This window comes from Dermacentor andersoni, chromosome 9 (genome assembly GCF_023375885.2).
Source record: "Dermacentor andersoni chromosome 9, qqDerAnde1_hic_scaffold, whole genome shotgun sequence".
In the NCBI taxonomy this organism is placed as follows: Eukaryota; Metazoa; Arthropoda; class Arachnida; order Ixodida; family Ixodidae; genus Dermacentor; species Dermacentor andersoni.
This window is the reverse complement of record NC_092822.1, coordinates 18,742,036-18,761,533: the sequence shown is the minus strand read 5'-3', so window position 1 is coordinate 18,761,533 and position 19,498 is coordinate 18,742,036. Positions and strand designations below refer to the sequence as shown.

The following is a 19,498-nucleotide window of genomic DNA, read 5'->3' as shown; positions in this document are numbered from 1 at the left end:
AAAACGACCTGTTAGCAGCCGCGTACTACAGCTTCTAGTGCTTAGAAATTAAAATATTTTTGTCATTCAATGCTGAGTCTATATATATATATATATATAAATATATAGAAAAGAGTTTCACATATTTGTTGTCAAGAAACACCGCCCTACTTCCGAGTGCGAATGCGGCGACTGCAAAAAAGTCACTGTAGCATCTGGAATCGTTTCACACAGTGTATGAAGAGGTGTGAAGTGCTCTCTCCCAATCCATAACTGGGGATTTCCTCCTCTCCCGTTCGCAGAGCGAAAGTACAGCCGCGACCCGTTCCTGAAGGAGTGTTGCTCGCTGGGCCTGAAGCGCGACAGGGTGGGCCGTCGGTGCCGTACGCGGGCCCACATCGTGCGGCGCTACATCGAGGGAACCAAGGGCGAGCAGTGCGCCCAGGCCTTCGAGGACTGCTGCCTCAGCGCCACCAGCAGGCCCACTGGCGCCGGTGAGAGCCCGGTGGGACGGGATGGGGGGGCGGGGGGAGGGGGGGGGGGAGTGGTAGGAGGATCTGAGTGCACGCGCCGTTCGAATCCACGCCACAAACGCTATGCGCTGTGAAGTTATGGACATCCGCACGCACTCACACCGATAGTACCTTCTTTCCTCCCTCTTCCTTCTTTTATTCCCTTGAACCCCTTCCCCTGTGTAGGGTAGCAAACCGGACGTGCGTCTGGTTGACCTCCCTACCTTTCCTTCCTTCTTTTTCGCCCTCCACCCTTCAAACAAACACGTGGACTATGGTATACATGTAGAGAAAGGGTAATTAATGGGTGCTGGGGATGTCTGCCTGACCATTCGCTTGACACGCTACGCCATGTGGAGACTGTGGCAGATGAAGTGACCCGCTCATACGCGGTACACACGCCTATACATATGGGCTCAAGTATACCTTTGCGGAATACCATTCAGGTGCCTGCCGCTCGAGCCAGGCGAGTTAAAATGCGGCCCCCAGCAGCAATTTCCTTCTTTCATAAAAGTTTAGTGAGGCCAATTCTTGAGTATGGTAGCATAGTGTGGGACCCGTACCCGAAAGGTCTCTCTCAAAAATGAGAAAGTAATCAAAATAAAGCGTTGCGATTTATATACTCAAAGTATTCTCGACACGAAAGCGTAGGTACTCTTAGAAACAAAGCAGCACTAACTACTCTTGTTTATCGGCGTCGTGTGGCTGTCATGAAGTTTCTTTTTATGCTCTGTAATGACAACATTAATATAAATATAAACTGAAACTCATTCACTTCCACCAGACTGGCGCAATGCAATAGTAATCCCTGTTTTTAAAGATGGCAACCGTACGCAAGTGAACAATTACCGACCCATATACTTGACGTCAGTTTGCTGCAAGGCCCTAGAACACGTTATTGCAAAACATATCATTAGTTTTCTTGACACTAAGGAGTTACTTCCCACAATCCAGCATGGATTTAGGAGCGGTCTTTCTACGGTGACACAGTTAACAGAAACACTCCATGATTTCTACTTGAACATGGATGCACACCTACAAACAGACGTAATAAGTGTGGATTTTAGGAAAGCTTTCGATAAGGTTTCTCACCGTAAATTGCTTTTTAAGCTCGATAAAATAGGAATAGGTAAATAAGTAATACAATGGATAGAGGCCTATTTATCTATGCGTCAACAGTCTGTAAGGATTGAGGATTGCATTTCAAATCCATTGCGTGTGTACTCTGGGGTTCCCCAAGGTTCCGTTTTGGGACCAATACTGTTTTTGGAATTTGTTAATGATATCGGTGCACTAATTGAACCGCCTGTTAAAATGAAACTTTTTGCCGATGCCTGTTTGATTTATTCCCAATAAGTTGTGTAGGTGACCAAATTAATCTGAATAGACGTTTACAGGCATTAGATGAGTGGTGTTTAAAATGGGACATGGAAATAAACTATAGCAAAACAACATTTACGCATATTCGCTCAAGTAGGAGCGAACTTTCCTTCATATACCACATCGGAAACCATCCTCTGAATTATGCAGCTTCTTTCAAATATTTAGGGGTCAGTATTATGCACACATTGCAATGGCACTCGCACATTGATAATATATGTTCCAAGGCAAGCCAAAAACTATACTTTTTAAAGAAAAAAACTGGAATACGCTACACGGGACGTGAAATTAACAGCCTGCAAAACTTTTGTACGACCAGTCTTGGAGTACGCTTGTGTTGTGTTGTGTGGTCCCCTCATCAGAACGTCCTGAAAGCAAAAATAGAAAGAATACAAAGATTGGAAGTCCGTTTCATATGCGGTAAACACCCACGCATGGAGTGTGTTACAGCCTTTTAAAAATCTTGTGAACTAGAGCCTCTGGAGGAACGCAGACGTAAGCATAGGCTAAAGTTTCTTTTTAAAATAATGAGTGGGCGAACAAAAATAAACAAGGATCTATATCTACAACCTCCAGGAAGGAGATGCGATCGTCTAAACAACAGCAGACCTATTCAACTCTATTTAACACGTACTGATGCTTTTCGTTTCTCCTTTTTTCCTGACACGATTGAAATGTGGAACAGATTGCCTAATGCAGTTGTGAGCACCGAGGGCTCTGCCGAATTTGGAAATGCGTTAGGTACTTTCTTTTTCAAGGATGTGTACTAAATTTTTGCTACGGGCATTTTTGTTGGCTTTTCTTTGTGTAACTACTGATCATTGCTGCTTTTTTTTCTCGTTGTTGCTGTCGTTAACTACCAAGAGTGCCAGTGAAATTGTATGGTACATAGAAATAAAATTATGTATCAGGTATTCTTGACACATCACCCTTCCTGTAATGACCCCAAGAACGGGGTTGACAGTATCAAATAAATAAAATAAAATAATGTAAGCGAGATTACGTGCAGCCACCACACCGACACTCCAATAGAACCTGTCGTAATGAACACATCAGGCAGTATCCCACACACTGCGACACGTTTAGATATTCATATTTCCCGCGGGCAATCGAAATCTGGAATGCGTTGCCAAAGGAAATTGTAGAATCAGATTCTGTGGATGGCTTTATCGCAAAATTGGAGCCATATTATGGTTGCGCATGAAAGTATGTGAGCGCGTATAGTTTAAAGATAACGAGTTGGTTGAATGCTTGGACACCAGTGCACGTGTGCATGTATACTGCCTTATGGTTTCAAATGTAATTATTGCAATGCCCTGAATAGTGATGTTTTATTCAGCCCCGATAACTACAATAATGTTATACGACTAACATTGCAATTGTTTTGAGCACCTTTTGTTATTCCTTGATTCATAAGAAACAAAGAGAGTGTCTTGTGTTGAATGTCAGTGTTGTTGTATGGCAGTTTTCTTTTCCTTTCTATATTTTTCTTCCTGTTTTCCCATGCTCATGTGTATTCTTACAATCCACTTCCTGTTTGGGCGTGTGCAAAGGCCTACAGTATAGTTAAATAAAAACAAATAAAATAAAATATTCTATAATTTCAGTAAACAAGCGCTTACTACTAACTGGTTCCTTATTGACGTATAAGCTTTCGACAGCACAGAAGACTGGCATGTCGACACAGGTGAACGCACATTGTCGATAGCCTCGTTTTCTGCGCTGCCTAAAGGTTCTGTGTTAATACGGGGAAGAGACGCGAGTACTGCCTGCGAAATTGTACCCTCGCACGCTGGACGAAATGCACATCCATTTATTTTCATTTATTTTGCTTAAAGACCTCACGAAGGGGCATTACATAAAAGGTGATGGAGATATGGTCTAAGTGTTATAACTTATGAACACCAGCGTGCCTGCGACGACGCTTGTTCAAGTATCTTTCGTAATCGATCGCGATCTATTGCATAAATCACGTTCAAAACATCTGATTGCGAGTAGACGAATTTTTAGGAACGAATTTTTGGGAGTGGTCGTTACCTTGCTCAAAACTGCGTCTTCCAGTAAAAGGAAAAATGTGACTTGTTCTGTGCACAAGATATTACACAAATAACAACTTAGAATTGTCTATATTGCTTTAGTGGCGACATAGACAATTACAGTATGGTAGAGGTACGCAGTCGGAATTGCCGTGTTTTATGTACAGTGAAAGAAAAACTGGGTGAAGGTGCTGCTTGCGGCAAATCCTCCCGCTAAAGAAAAAAAAAATAGAAAGGACTAGATGGAATGAAACAAGGCAGTGCGGCTTTGTGTCGAGTATAAGGCATTCAAGAACGCCTAATAAGGCGGGTCTCAGAAACCACCGCAATTTTGAAAACGGGTGTCCGACACACCGATATGTGACTCGTGCAACTGTGAAGAGACGATTGAGCACGTGTTGTGTTTTTCTGATCTCTATGACAACGAACACGACATTCTTCAGAGGGTGTTAAACCGATTAGATAACAGACCATTTTCAGAGACTAAGAATTTCGGACCATGGCCCCATGCATCGCAGGCTTACAAAGCGACGCGGGCACTGCTACATTTCATGAAAGCGACTGGCCTCAGCGATCGATTGTAGGCGTGAAGTTATGGACATCAACCTGTACGTACAGCAGGTGATACCTTCTTCCCTCCCTCTCCTTTCTTTTCTTCCTTAAACACCTTCCCCTGTGTAGAGTAGCAAACCGGAAGTCCGTACAGCAAGGTTGCTTCGCCGCGGAAAAGGCTAGATGGCAGTTGTAGCCGTAGCGTGGGGTCCAGTTTATATAATCGGCAGTTGAAGGCACCTGAACTCCAGAGATCTTGCGACTTTTTGCGTGCATGTAGGCGAAGTTCCCTGGCAGCCTCCTACCTCGCCAAATGTATTGAACGCGTCTGGGTATCTTCGTGGGCAGACTGGGCAGCTTTGTCAGCTAGGTTGTTGCCGACGATGCCACAGTGAGCAGGAATCTATTGAAATACAATGGTGGGCCCTCTTTACAGAGCATGGTGGTGCACTTCCATGATGTCAGATATCATCTGCTCGTAAGTTCTGCGACGTAATGCTGACTTGATGCTGTGAAGGGCTGCCTTAGAGTCACAAAATACGACCCATTTCTCTGTTGGCTCTTCGGTGACGTACATCAAAGCGGCATGGAGAGCTGCAATTTCTGCCGAGTTAGATGCAGTCGTGTGCGACAATATGTAGTCGTGTGCGACGAACGCATATTTCTATCGTTTGGGAATGACCGAGAGACCGATGTGCGATTCCTGTGGGTGCGAGGAGACCATCGAGCACCTATTGTGTACCTGCCCCCGCTACGATGTACAACGTCTCTCTCTGCGGGAAAATTTACACCGACTGGACTTAAGACCGTTCACCGAGTCAAAGATGCTCGGACCGTGGCCAAACCAGTCACTGGCACGAAAAGCGATTCGTGCATTAGTGCAATACTTGAAGTGCACCGGCTTAAGAGACCGTTTATACTGTCCCTGTGCATAGTGTCCCGCCCACACGCACTCAGTGCTCACTCTCTCCCTTTTCCCACTTTCTATTCCCCTTTCCCCCACCCCCAGTGTAGGGTAGCAAACCGGATGCTCTTCTGGTTGATCTCCCTGCCTTTCCTGTCCTTGCTCTCTCTCTCTCTCTCTCGGACGTCCGTCTTTTTGACCTCCCTACCTTTCCTTCCATCCTTTTCATCCTCTTCCTTAAGAATGGGTCGCACAATGGGGCGACACGAAATTTACTCTATAATTCTACGTACACCATTCAAACTTCGCCTCGTAGAAAGTTATTTCATCTGTTTTATCCGCCCGTTTTGCACGTCGGCAGCAAGTACGGACTTCGAGCCGCCGTTCAGCTTCCCAGACCCGGACGACCCCGACAGGACGAGGTCGGGCGTCGAGTTCACCGTGGACGAGACCTTCGACGAAGTGGACGGCGACGAATCTCCTGAAACATTGATACGCAGGGACTTCAGGGAGACGTGGCTGTTCGACGAGCAGGTCATAGGGTAAGGGACGCCACACTGGGAGAGCGACCTCTTAGCCTTCATTTCTGATCACGCAGAGCACACCTGTGGAAAAAAAAAAATGAAATGTTACTTGAGCTATAACTTAATCTGTATAGTGATTAACTGTCTACAACTAAAAGCTCCATCTAGAAAACATTAAAAAAAGCCGCTATAAGACATGTGCTAAGTCTCCCGTGCTTAAGTCAAAATTTTTAGCCATCAAAGCGGCGTAGTATAATCGCTACGTTTGGCATTACAGGGTTAAAGTAACCGTGTTTATAACCCAGGCCCCTGAGCAACTTAGTTATCTCAAGCTCCTGGCATGAAGAGATCGAGAGATAGGTGCATTTTACAGAAGAATAGTGTTTTCATTATTGCATCGTGCGATGTGTAATACCATAATATCCCGGCGCCCAATGCCCGCAGGTTGCAGTATAGATACACCAGATAGTGTGGGATTCAGAAGAAAAATTTTGCTCGTTCCTCAAGCCTATACCAGGATCGTATAAAAGTATTAAATATAGTGGATATGAGGGCATTATGCTTCACTTGAAGGGGTTGTAATTTCAGACAAAGCTGAATGGCGTGACGTGAAACGAAATTTTACAAATGAGGTACGCACTGGATTTCAGAACCAAAACGGTCAGTGCAGAGGGAACATTATGAATGTTGTTAGCTGCAGGCTGACCTGGCGTTGCATATATTGCGGAGCTCGGTGTTTGATGAGCATTCTTGAAGCACCTTCTCGCAAGTATAGTGCGAAGCTCAAGAGGAGCATAACCCCTTAATATATTTGCCAGAGCTGACGGAAGTTCTGTAAAAATTGCACCGGATTCTAGCATGTTGGTAGAACGAACGTAAAGATAGAGCCGTGCTTTCTGAAATCGACTTTGCGGGAGTGTCGTCGACTGAGGGGAGCGACTACTATGACACCCTTACTCCAGCATTCCAGGTTACGGCACAATATATTTGCGCCTTGTGGTGTCGTTGTATTTCCGTCTCCAACGATCGTACTTTCCAGGTGCTTTAAGCAGGAAATCATTACCACCTCATAAGGTGCCTAAAGTGCTTAATCATACAAAACCGCATGAAGCTTTATAGAGGATCCCATATGGATAACGCAGGATTATCGCATGCAGAGATTATGTGGAGCTAGGGAAATGTATGTGGGAATGTATGTGGATGGTCATTAAGAAAATGCTGGTAAATGACGAAGCGTCGTTAGTAATGAACTTGAACAAGGAGTACGAGCGAAACACAAAGGACGCGCAACAAAAGGTCCGTTGTGTCTAATGCCTTTTCCTTGCGTGCGCGTCCTTTGTGTTTCGCTGGTACTCCCTTTTCAAGTTCATCATGTGCACCAACTGGCCGAAAAGCGTGCGCTAATGTCGTTAGTAATGTTTTTTTTTTTTTTGCATAACGCAGAGGTGTTTGTAGCTAACGTCTCCGTACCTTCCTCCCTCTCAGGCCGAACGGCGTGGCTGATTTCGCGGTCAGCCTACCGCACAGCATCACCACGTGGTCGGTTCAGGCGGTCAGCGTCTCCCCGGCCGGGGGTGTTTGCGTGCCTAAAGCTCAGGAGGTGCGCGTCTTCCAGCCCATCTTCCTGCAGGTGGCACTCCCGTACAAGGTGGTTCGCAACGAGCAAATTGAGGTGCTTGTCACGGTCTACAATTACGGCGCTGAATCGCTGAGGGTGAGTGCTTGGGACTCTTGTCTATTAAAAGAAAAAATCGGTGGATCCCAAGTATGTGCGAGAATTCGTTATAAGCGAATGTTCTTGCTTTTGTACCGGAATGTATTCACCTCTTTACTTCTATTCGCACTCTGGTCCCATTTTCTTGCCGACTACTTCATTTCTGTGTGGCGGACTTCATCTTTTTTTGCTGCCGACTGGTATATTGCTGGTAGTGAATTCGTATATGTGCCAGTGGCACATATGCCAATTCTGGTATAATCAGTGGCACATACCGATTTTTGGCGGGTTAGCCAAGAATGTTCCAGATGATGTTACTAAATTGGATAATGGACAACAAATAGCCTTGCTCATTGCTGCAGTACCTGCATCCCACAGATCTGCATGCTTTAATTTGTTTCCTTTTTCTTAATTCTTTTACCATAAATGCCTTGCGGTGAATCCCCCGTATACGATTACAAAAACAACAATAACAAATAAAAGAATGACGAAAAAGCAAAATCAGATCGCTTGAAGGTAAATATCAGTTAAGTAAGAATGAACACATTGCCGATTAGATTGATTCAGAACTTGCTAGCGGCACTCAGGCGCCATGCCGTAAATAACAGGCAGGTTTTTCTTTTTTCGGGTAACCGCTTTGGCTTCGGTTAGTTCACTGCCGTCATTTGGAGCGCGCAACTCGCTCATTTTTGTGTCCTCGTTTGTACAAGTGCATGCGTTTGTCGCGTGCGTTCCTCTTCTTCACACTCAACAGGGCAACGTCTACATCTACGGCGTAGAAGGTCTGTGCACGGGGGCACTGCCGGGAGAGCGTTCGGAGCGTCGTCCCGTGGTGGTGGAAGCCAACTCCGCGTCCAGCGTCACCTTTCCCGTCGTCCCGCTCAAGGAAGGGCTGTTCACCATCAAGATCTACGTGAAAAGTTCGAGGGGCGAGGATGTCGTCGAGAAGGAGCTGAACGTTGTGGTAAGCCACACGATGGTCGTTGGAAAGAAAACTGCTGCATACGGCTTAGCTCACGCCAATTGAGCGCGGTACATATCGATATAGGTGAATGCCGAAGTACATAGTGTGCCGGTCAATAGGTTCTAGTTCTTTCTTTTTTGTGAGCGTGCCCGGCTATTCGAACAAAACTGAGGGCAGAAGCTTCCGATGTTTTATTTTTCGTTTATTTCTTTATTTCGTGTTCTTTTTTCGCGGATGTTCAAATAGTGCATCCGGGTCGAACGAAAAAAAAGGCAACGCAAGGTACTTGGTGTCGCGCTCCATATAGAAGCACCACTGATCAAAAAGTGAAATAAAAAGAACGGAGCGGATATTTCATGGCTTTGGACAATCAATTGTGACGGAAGGAGCTTACCTGAGCAGCTGTGACTTAAAAGTGTATAATGGGGTAATTTCTCTAACGCCGTTCGTAATGGCTGGCAGTGGTGATACCAGCATTTTGTTATACCGCATATAGCAGAAGATACAGATGAATTGTTCTGCATCATGCAACTTCGATGAAGACCACACAAAGCACGGAAGCCTAGCGTACTGCGCAGCGTCTTTACAAACCGCGTTCGAAGAGCTATGGCGAATGCCCTAAATATTCTTTCTGGAAGAACAACGGCGGTCGGAAACGTGACGAAAAATTCTGCAGCTTTCTCGGTGTTAGTTTTGTTCCTAACAATGCCAGGGCTATGACTTCGACGGCGCCAAAAGCTCTGATTTACGATGACGACGGTACAATAAAGCAATTCCAGCAGAACTTTTTGTTGGGCTAGTTGGTGCATATTTACTGAAGTACTATAGCGTCAAACAGACGACACAAGAAGAAGAGACACGGACGAGCGCTTACTCAGCGCTCGTCCGTGTCTCTTCTTCTTGTGTCGTCTGTTTGGCGCTATAGTACTTCAGACAATAAAGCAACCCTTGTATTTGCAGCCGGAAGGGGTGACGGTGGAGAAAAGCGTCTCCGTGCCAATCGACCCTGCGAACGTTCGCAGAAGAAGAACGCGGAGCGTCCGGGGCGAGCTTTACCAAGGCAGGTGTGATTTTGGAAGTTTCCCACATTTTGTGCTCTTACAACAAATCGCTTTCGGTGCTTCGCTATCAACATTTTCTTTTTCTAAGCGAGTTGTGTTGGCCACGCGGCTGAGCAACCTCGCTGCGCATTAGGGATTCGAAGCGCTTTCCTCCGCGTGGGAGATGGGCATTAATTCCACAGTGATGACAACGCTGCAGGTTCTGAAGCGCCAGCATGAGTTACTAAACATAGCCGCGACATGACCACCATGATCTCCATGACCTCCATGATCTCCCCCTCTGTGTATCTCAGAGGCGCATGTCTGTTGGGGAGTGAGTCACGCCGTCGTCACTGGATGTCACTTGGAGCTACACGTTGTAAGATTTGTCGGATGATCCCGCCACTGGCATACATATAGAACTACAGCTCCTACAACTCCTACAACTGGCGTACAGTTGTAGAAGTTGTCGGACGATCTCGCCGCTGCCACCATTTGTAGGGATTGAAGGTCGAAGAGAGGAACTTGGGAGGAACTAGGTGAACAGGGTTTATTTGCAGTATTTACATTTTAAACAATAGATACATCGACAGTCTAGCGTGGCTCTCAAATGGAGCACGCAAGACGAGCATACAGCACACAGCTTACGAGCACACAGCTCACGAGTACATTGACGAGCACAGAGCACGACGACGAGCACGAGCACTCGAGCACACTCTAGCAGCCGACAACAGCCGCTTATAAGCACTTCGTGTTCCCTAGATCCCTAGCTGAGGCAAAACTTTCGATGTCATCGCAGCCGGCCCCCTTTTGAGGGAAGGGGGGAGGGGGTTTACACACACACGTACGCACAGCTTTCACTGCCGATTCGCAGCGTCAAACGTCAACGCAGTCGACCCGCCGCTTGCCCATTATCTTGACTCTTGAAAGGCGCGTTAGTTCCCCGAGCTGACCCCCGCAGCGTGGCCGCCGGTTGTCCCTTGTCCGGCGCCTCTAAATTCCAGAGCTGCCTTTCTCCTGTAGTCGCCACGAGTGTCAGCAGATCATGACGAATCCTGGGTTCCACGTAGCGCAAAGCACCCTATTGATAGGGACGCTCTTCTTGCTGCAGAGAGACCATGAAGACCCGGCAAATTAACCAACAATACACGGGGCGCCAAATGTGGCCAGCCCTGTTGCCGTAGTCTCCAGTTCTCCGAAGGGAGTTCATGGTCGGTTAGCGCTGTCCTCCACGCTGGTTCTCTGAAGGACGCCACCACCGCGGATCTATCGGAGCACCTGTAGCGGGCTGAGATAGCTTTGCAGAGCAGTACCCCTAAAGGCCGATCCTAACAAAGTGATACAGCCGAGCAAAAAGACACCCGAGCCGCGGCTTGTCCGTCATATTCGCGAATGTAGTTATTATGGCTTATAGAAATTAAACCATTCAGAACAAGCCAACGAACGACAAGATATGCGGGAAAACAAGAGACCAACTGTTGCTTAAGATGTGCGTTTTGCTAAAGTTTTGCGCAGTTGTTTGCATTCGTTTTTTTAGAAGTTGATCGAAAGCAATCTTCGCTGATGAGCATAAGGCAAACATGCACGTAACAGGCGCTTAGGTGACGACGTGAAACGCTGGGCAAAGATGATATAATATGCTACTCAGTATGCATTGCCTCTTCACCATTCTCAAATGCACGTGTTGACGTCAACAGATTCCTTGGATCCTGGCGCAAACCTGCAAGTTATCTCCGTTAACACGCGGTTGCCCCCGGACGCTATTCCGGATACGAAGACCTGTTCGTTGTCTGTCATAGGTAGGATACTCAAGCCGTTTGCTTCCAATATGGGTTTATTTTGCTATTTCTGGTCTGTAAAGGAAGGCAAAGAAGTGCTGCCTAATAAAACAAGTAACAGTGCAAGACGTAGGGCATGAGAAGTAGATAGACAAAGCCCTTCTTCCATTTCCTTCTAATGTCCTGTGTGTTGCACCATTGCTCGTTTTTTATTTATGCAACACGTGCCAACCCTCCCAACTTCGCACTTTATTGCAAAGAAGTGTGTTCCTTGCTCGAACAACCTATGCCTCGCTCTGTAGAGATCAAGAGGAGATGAAATGAAAAACTTGTCATCCACCCGAACGCAGCGGGAAGCTCGTGCAGCTTCGTGCTACATTCGGATGGATGACAATTTTTCCCTTTCATGATGCTTCCTCCACCTTGCGGGTTTCCGTAGAATCGATTTGCCATATCAAGAGAAGATATTCGAGCTTCACAGTTTGCCTTTTCTCTCACTGCTCCATAGGCAAAGCCTTGTGCGCCACAGGTCGAAATCACCTGCAGTATTGCATTGGTGGTCATCTGAGAGGCAACCGGACACACTCCTACTTTTCGTGAAACAATGAGATAACTAGCACAAGTCGTAGTTTTAAATAATAAGCAAAGCAAGCATCAACTTTATGGTAGAATATAGTGTAACACTGTTGCTTCGATCAACCGCTTTATGTTCCAGGGAATCAGATGGGGCCCTCTGTTCAGACGACGCTTGAGAACATCGAGACTCTTATCACGATGCCCACGGGATGTGGCGAGCAGAACATGATGCTCATGGCACCGACGCTGTACGCCCTCGAGTACCTGAAGCAGAACAACTTGGTCGACGAACCGCTGGAAGAGAAGGGATACCGCTACATCCGAGAAGGTGACACCTAATCCGTTGGAAAGGAAGAAAACGTGCCATAACACATCTTACTGCGATTTCATGCAGGTTACCAGCGGGAACTTTCATTCCGCAAGATGGATGGATCGTTTTCCGCTTTCACGCACAGAAAAAGCAGCGTCTGGTGAGTTTCGCGGTTCTTCTCTCTATGGCGCATTTTCGCGCTAATAACCCGCACCTGCACTAACCAGCGCCACTAATGATCCTGTTTCATAAACTCCAAGGTAGTTTTCTCGTCACATCTCTTGCCCAAGACATGCCGGTCAACATATTTTAACTGTCAAACGTGTGCGTACTATTACATTTTTCTTCCCACGATGTGTGTGCGCATCGTCTAAAACTGCTTGGTTTGAAGGAACATTCACCTGACCCGTAACATTCGGTTGAAGAAGGAGCAGTGCCACCGCAATGTGGCTGTTCAGCTGCGAAAGAATATCAACCTGATAGTTTTGAGAAAGGTCTACAAAGCCCTCGGAAACGAAAAAAAAAAAATTCTCTGGCACAAACCGCGCAAACAAAGGTACGCAAGGTTGAAATATCTATATAGTGACGACTTAACGCAAATGTTGGCAAAAAGCAAAGCTGCACAAACAGTCTTTGTTTTCTTCTTTCTATCACGACATTCAACGCTTCTCACTCTTGACGCGCAGTGTGGCTTCACGGCAAAGCAAAACAAATACGCAAATTTTACTTTTGTTTTTGGCTTCGCCACATGATGGATCATACTGCAGTGAAGCTTTCTTTAACGGCAACATTTACAAGAAAAATGCAACTCCGCCTTCACTACGGCAGCAGTTGAGAGCACAAAACAAGCTTTTCTTTGTTTGCGTGTCTATTTTTTCGAGCTGCACCATGCGTCATTGCGTCATGCTCGATGCATCGCACGTATGTGTGGATATCATACATAATATTTACTTCATGCTTTGTTCTGACTGTAGACTACAGTTCATTGAATTTGTAGAGAATTCATTCAATTTGAAAAAAAAAAAAATAGGGAATGTTAAGGGTGGTCAGGTGAGTAAGTGGCTGTCGCAGTAAATGAATTGCAGTGACTTAGTTCAGAATCGCGAGAGCCGTTGATGTGAGGTGGTCTTCGTTGTGCGGGTTCTACCGGCGAAAATACGCAATGCTCTCTGAATTCGGGGAGATTGAGACAAATTTTGTTTTTGCAAGGATGAGGTACTAATGATTTACACAGGAAATGCATTAGCGAAAGCAAAAGCCGCAATATTGCTAGCAGGCTGGTTCTTACCACCGCATTGGACGCATAGCTCAATAAATCCTTCTTTACTGCTTCGCGAGCAAACATAACCGCCATAATATATATATATATATATATATATATATATATATATATATATATATATATATATATATATATATATATATATATATATATATAGTGGTAGGTATCGTGTGAAGGAAGTGACGGTACGGGAGGAGCTTAATTCTCATGCAATGTTTTTTTTTTGCCAGCTGTCCGGATAGTCATTTAGAACTTAGCTTCAACTTTTTCGTTTTTTTTTTCGGACGATATGTTACTGCGAATTCTGGGGTTTTACGTGCAAAAACAACGATCTGATTATGAGGCACACCTTTAAGGGGGACTCCGGATTATTTTTGACCGCCAGGGGATGTCTAACGTGCCCCCAACGAACGGGACACGGACGTTATTGATTCGATCCTGCGACCTCGTGCTTTAGCAGCTCAACGGAACATCCGCTAAGCCACCGCGGCGGGTGCGATATCGTCCTCAGATCCACGCCACTCTCACTGCTTCTGCAGGTTAACCGCATTCGTCATGCGCATCTTCTGCAAGGCGAGGCGATACGCAAGCATCGATCCCACCGTCATTGAGAGCGGCATGCTCTGGCTGGCGGCGGCGCAGAAGTTAGACGGCAGCTTCGTGGAACAGAAGCCCATCATGCACAAGGTCATGCTGGTACGTGATGGATTGAGACTCTGTCTTTGGAAACTGTGTACGCTGTTCTAAGCAAACAGTATACGTCGTTTAGGTGAAGGGGCCGTAGATTTCACACTGCTGGAATGTTTGAGTGGTTGATGGATTTACTGATTTACACCTAATAATCGCTTAATTGGTTGAATGTCGCGTGAGCCAGTAAGGAAGCCAAAAGCATGTATTAAAAATATTCCAGCACCTTTTCGGTTTCGTCTTACAGTTAGGCAATATGGTTGCTTTCTGTTGCAAGGTAATGCCAAAAACGATTACCAACTTTTCGCCTGTACCCCTCTTAAAAAAACAAGATGACGGACGACGTAGGCGTAAGGAGCTAGCAAACAAGAACGAGAAGCTTAATAATAAATAATCGAATGGCTGTACTGTGTTCGTCTTGCTGTCTCCTTGTGTTCTCATGCAGCCGGGCACTGTTGACACTCCAGAAGTTCATAGCTGTTTATGTCAATGCTGTCAAAAAGTGCTCATAACAATCCATAACAATCCATAATGCAAAATGCATGGCTTCTCTTCATCTCGTATGCGCAGGTAAATAGATTTAATGGGCTAAACATGTTAGTGACGCCAAATGCTAATTGCTTAAGATTAATGTGCTCCTTTCGGAACTACTTTATCGAAGCGTCGTGCATGCGCCAAGATCCGGAAAGTCTGCGCTTGAGATACCAATTTCTTCTTACTTTTAACACACCCGCACACGCACACGCGCACGCACACGCACACGCGCACGCACACGCGCACACGCACACACGCGCACACGCGCACACGCGCACACGCGCACACGCTTTGAGGGGTTTGTGCCCCATTGAACTGTGACGTCTGCGTTCTAGGATCTTGTCTGTAGGCAAAGGCCGGTCGTCCTATTGGGATAATCTGTGGACGGTCCACCTGGAAGACGATGATGAAAGCTGTTTCTTTCACACCACTCCTCCCTGCGCCCGTAATTCCGCTTCCCACTAACGAAACATGGGTGTCTTTTTCTTTCTTGATGTAAACATTTAATAATTCTTTCATTTCTTTCCCAGGGTGGTGTTCGTGGTTCCGTGCCCATGACTGCGTTTGTGTTGCTCCCTTTCTTCGAGTGCATGCATCCTCCCAGCGGTGTAGCACAGGACAAGCACAACGTCTTCTCTTCCAACTCTAAAACGGTAATTACCACGACAATTTGCTCCCCGTTTATTGCTGTTATTCGCTAAAAGGGTTCATAGTGGTCGGCAGAGAAATTACGTTTAAATAAATACACATAAGTTAGATCAGTTATTTATTGTTTTGCTGTGGTTCTTTTTATTTTGTCTAATAAAAGAAATGTTTTCTTTTTAATATGGCAGCGGTGTATGTCGTACAATTTTTTCTGATGAAGAAAAAATTACTTCCTTGCTTAATATAATTTTGTCAGACGATACTGACATACAATTCATTTCAATTTAATTCTTTTTATTTTTGTTCCCATACCAACCTTGCAATATTTTCTTAGGCAATAATCTGCAGTATGCAGCTTGACAGAGGCCCAGTAAACCAGACATGACACATATATAGCACAACTTCGATGTATATATCAGTGTAAGCTATACTGAAAGATAGCATTGGATAACATAGCAGTAAATACGACAGCGTTAAATAGCATAGCAATTATAGCATGAACACAGTATGTCATAAAAATACGTAAATTTAAAAAGTATAATACACTAATGGGGGGGGGGGGCTGTATCATAAGCAATACAAGAAGTTGAAAGAGAATACAAGATAATTGAATTTTGCTACTACCGCCAAAAAGAACAGGAGTGGTACAAAATTTGGTATCAAGAAATCGGACGCTGATACTGAGACGTCTGCTTCGTCCGTCCAAACATGTTGTCAGATGTGGCGGCGTTCAATTTCAAACTACACAAGCGACCTATCCACCATGGCTGGCCTTCCTGGACTACCAACAATGTTTGAAATGGAAGGCGTGCCGGAGTTTGACATGAGCGATGATAACGTGTGGCCCGATTGGATGGATGCTGTCGAAGACGACTCGCCCGAGCCCGTCATGGACGAGACGGGTCACGAGTCTCAAGTAAGGGCTCTCTTACAATGCATGGCGAGGAGAGTTTGACAGAGTCTTGGAACATTAATATGTTCAAAGAGAGATCGCATTGTTATAGGTCGAAGCATGACGGTATAAAACAGAGTGGTTGCTGGCATTGTCAACGAGTTCTCGTCAATTCCGGACGTGACAACTTCAGCTAGTGACTACAGAGTTACGATGGTCTTTCTCGAACGAGAATGCTTTACTGTAGATACTTGGAACAAGATTATGCTTGAACTACTGGCGTCATATGTGAGCATCATACCGAAAACTCCAACAAGAAAAGCGAGATTTCAACGCGGCTTTAGAAACCAACAAGTAATGCTACATCACAGACGCCCTTTTCGGCACTCTGACACCAAATCTGTGACGCCAGCTGAACGGAAGAAAAGATCACGGGGAGAGAGCGGAACGAGACATTGCAATAAACCGCGGCCTTCCAACAGGCACTCGAAGATTAGGTAGTCCACGAGGTGGGTCACAAACGCGGAAATCGTCATCACCGCCAGCCTTTTCCATCTCTCAGAGCAGAACCATGGAAATCACTCTCGTCTTGCGGTTGCCGACTTGATTTTATGCTCGCGGATTTCACCCCTCGTCAAAACACCTAATTTTCTGCCGTCCTTGGCTGCACTTGTCGATTCCCTTGGCAATCATGCTACAACTCTAATCATCCGCCGGTTATCTGCATGCATAATGTTGCTCGAATAGATCGCTGCCTGCCTGCTGTGCACAATAAATCTCCTGCTGAGCTCCGTAGAAAGAAAAATAAGGGAAATACCAATATAGGAAAGGACGAACGTGTTTGCCCTTCCTGTCATTAACTGAGCACATGTGTCATGTGTTCCGTGGAATGTAGATGAGCCGAAGGAAAGGCTGGTTTTGTTGACTTTGCAGTTCGGCGACTATTTATGAAACAGCAGCAACGTCAACAACTGACGTGAATTCCTGAGCAGCTATCCGAGGCTAGAAGGAATCAGGCATCGGGAATCAATATCAGAAGCACACGAGAGTAAGGGAAGAAACCGAAAAGAAAGAAAAGACGTGAGTGACAGACGCTGGAACTGTCTACAGAACGCTGTGCATATTCTGGATGGAAAAAACAGGAAACCTGAGTCCAGATGACTAGAATGGCTTGTTGTGCCTGACAAAGAAGAGAAAGAAGAACGCAAGAAAGAGGAAATCATGACTGCATTCGGCAGTCAAGGAACCCGCTAGTAAAAAGACAAATTAATAAACGAAAGTAATGCAATTGCTTAATTTTTAATCTACCGGCTTTCCTAGTGATGTAAGTTGGGGTTAACATTAACCAGAATTATATCAATGGGCTGATACACCTTTGATATCGATATCGTTAACACTATACGAGCTTTGCACTTCTCATAATGACGCCCACAAAAAAGTAAATATCCAGTTTATTCTTTTTTTTTGAAATTCCGGGCTTGCCGCAAGGCATTCGCCAAAAACTAACAAAATGCATCAAATAAATGCGTGAAGTACGGTTTTCCGCAGGGACTGCCGGCCTAGTGTCCTCAATGCAGCGATTTAACGATGGTCCACCAACTAGTTCTTTTCAATTGAAAAAAAAAATCACTGCCCAATCACTCCGTACATGTGGTTAACGAGCGACGCTGAAACGTGCGGTCCCGGTGTTTATCATTGGGTTGATCACGACGGTTTATTAAACGACGGCTTGTTAGGCTGCTGGATACTCGGTACGCAGTTGCTGCTTGCCCTCGGCTGGACGAGCCTGTTCTTGTGCCCACGCTGCAGCATCGGCACGGCTTAGACGAGCTCGTTTCCGCTCCTGCTCACGGCGTTGCTGGTCGAAAGCTGCTTGCTCCTTTGGAGTACGTATGACGCATGGCCTACCCGTTTCGGAGCCAGAGAGAAACTGCTGCGCGCGCGCTCGTCTGCGACAGAAAGCAAAGACGTCACTACTAGCGCAGCCAATCGCGCGCTTCTGTTTCTATTTTTTTTCACGAATGCGCGTGGGTCTGCGCCGGAGGAGTTTTGGGCGTACAGGCGACGAATCGGCTAGCCATATACAGCTTCACTGTAAAACAAAGTGATAATACCTTCTGATATATCAAGGGACCGCAAACGCAAGACTTGTATTGTGTTTCATTTTTCTAAAGACAGCAAAAAGCAATTAATACCGGGTTGCCCCATCAGAACATTTTTTCGTTTTATGTGTTCCAAAGGGGGATAAGAGTTTCCGTTTCTCGCGAAGGTTGCAAAAATTTCTTGATTTTTTGTTGTTGTGGACGCATGGGGCCACCATGTAGGGGTTGGACATCAACAATATCAGAAATATCATTTTTTTTTTGTACAAACGAATAGCAACCTTATTAGACTTTTCAAACATGATTGAACGGGCTGATACTAAGTGGCACTTCTTGTGCGATAACTGCAAATAATACAGCATTATACCACGTGCTAAGGCTAGCTAGGCAAAACACAGCTGGAAGCCTTGGAGCTCGCAGCTAATGCAAAATCGTTCTTGGAGCTTCATGACAGTTAAAGTGAAAGTCGCACTATCGATCGTGACGGTCACATGGGAAGCTACTATTGCAAGATGCGATCTTTAGAAGGGTTTCGCGGAACGAAATAAGCAAACAAACCACTGGTCTGCCACGCGGTGTCCTCATAGATTAATGGGCCGAGGTTTCTTCAGAGACCATTATGCGAACGCGCTGCAACGGTAAATATTAGAATGGGCAAGAGCGCCTCATTGCCGGCACGCAAAACAAATAATGTAACATGCGTACGAACGACGCTTCTTTTTTTTTTTTTGGCACAGAAAGATGGCTAAAGGATAGCTAAGCAGGAATGTTAGTCTAAGTTGTAGTCTTAAGTTATGCTACCGAAATAATAAAAAAAGTCAGTTTTAACAATACAGGAATCCTGGTAAGCCAGAAAGAAGGTCAATAATACGCATTGGAAGCTCTTTAGCTCGTTCCTTGTGACGCCGTAAGATATGAACAACCGTCTGCTCGTGACCGTTTAATATAGTTTATGATATGGCTAATCATTTCTACGGAAGCCATCAAGGTGGAAGAGGGTTCGCGAAAGCGAACCTATTCTTTGATCAGACTGTACCATAAAACAGCAAAAGAAACTCAATACGCATTTCTCAGAGAGAAAGCTTCG

At 45.5% G+C, this 19,498-nt stretch overlaps 1 protein-coding gene across 5 annotated transcripts in view; it reads left to right on the top strand.

Moving 5' to 3' along the window:
- Positions 1-19,498, top strand: part of LOC126527166 (complement C3-like) — a 78,527-nt gene that overhangs the window by 33,033 nt on the left and 25,996 nt on the right. For 3 of the 5 annotated variants that reach the window (XM_055068592.1, XM_055068593.1, XM_050174919.2), the window contains exons 17-27: positions 282-473; positions 5,725-5,905; positions 7,373-7,601; positions 8,356-8,565; positions 9,526-9,625; positions 11,303-11,404; positions 12,099-12,287; positions 12,354-12,429; positions 14,091-14,247; positions 15,303-15,425; positions 16,136-16,333. In XM_055068592.1, the coding sequence (XP_054924567.1) occupies positions 282-473; positions 5,725-5,905; positions 7,373-7,601; positions 8,356-8,565; positions 9,526-9,625; positions 11,303-11,404; positions 12,099-12,287; positions 12,354-12,429; positions 14,091-14,247; positions 15,303-15,425; positions 16,136-16,333 (1,757 nt within the window). The remainder of the gene's footprint in view (positions 1-281; positions 474-5,724; positions 5,906-7,372; positions 7,602-8,355; positions 8,566-9,525; positions 9,626-11,302; positions 11,405-12,098; positions 12,288-12,353; positions 12,430-14,090; positions 14,248-15,302; positions 15,426-16,135; positions 16,334-19,498) is intronic. The other 2 variants (XM_055068595.2, XM_055068594.2) reach the window with 1 other exon arrangement.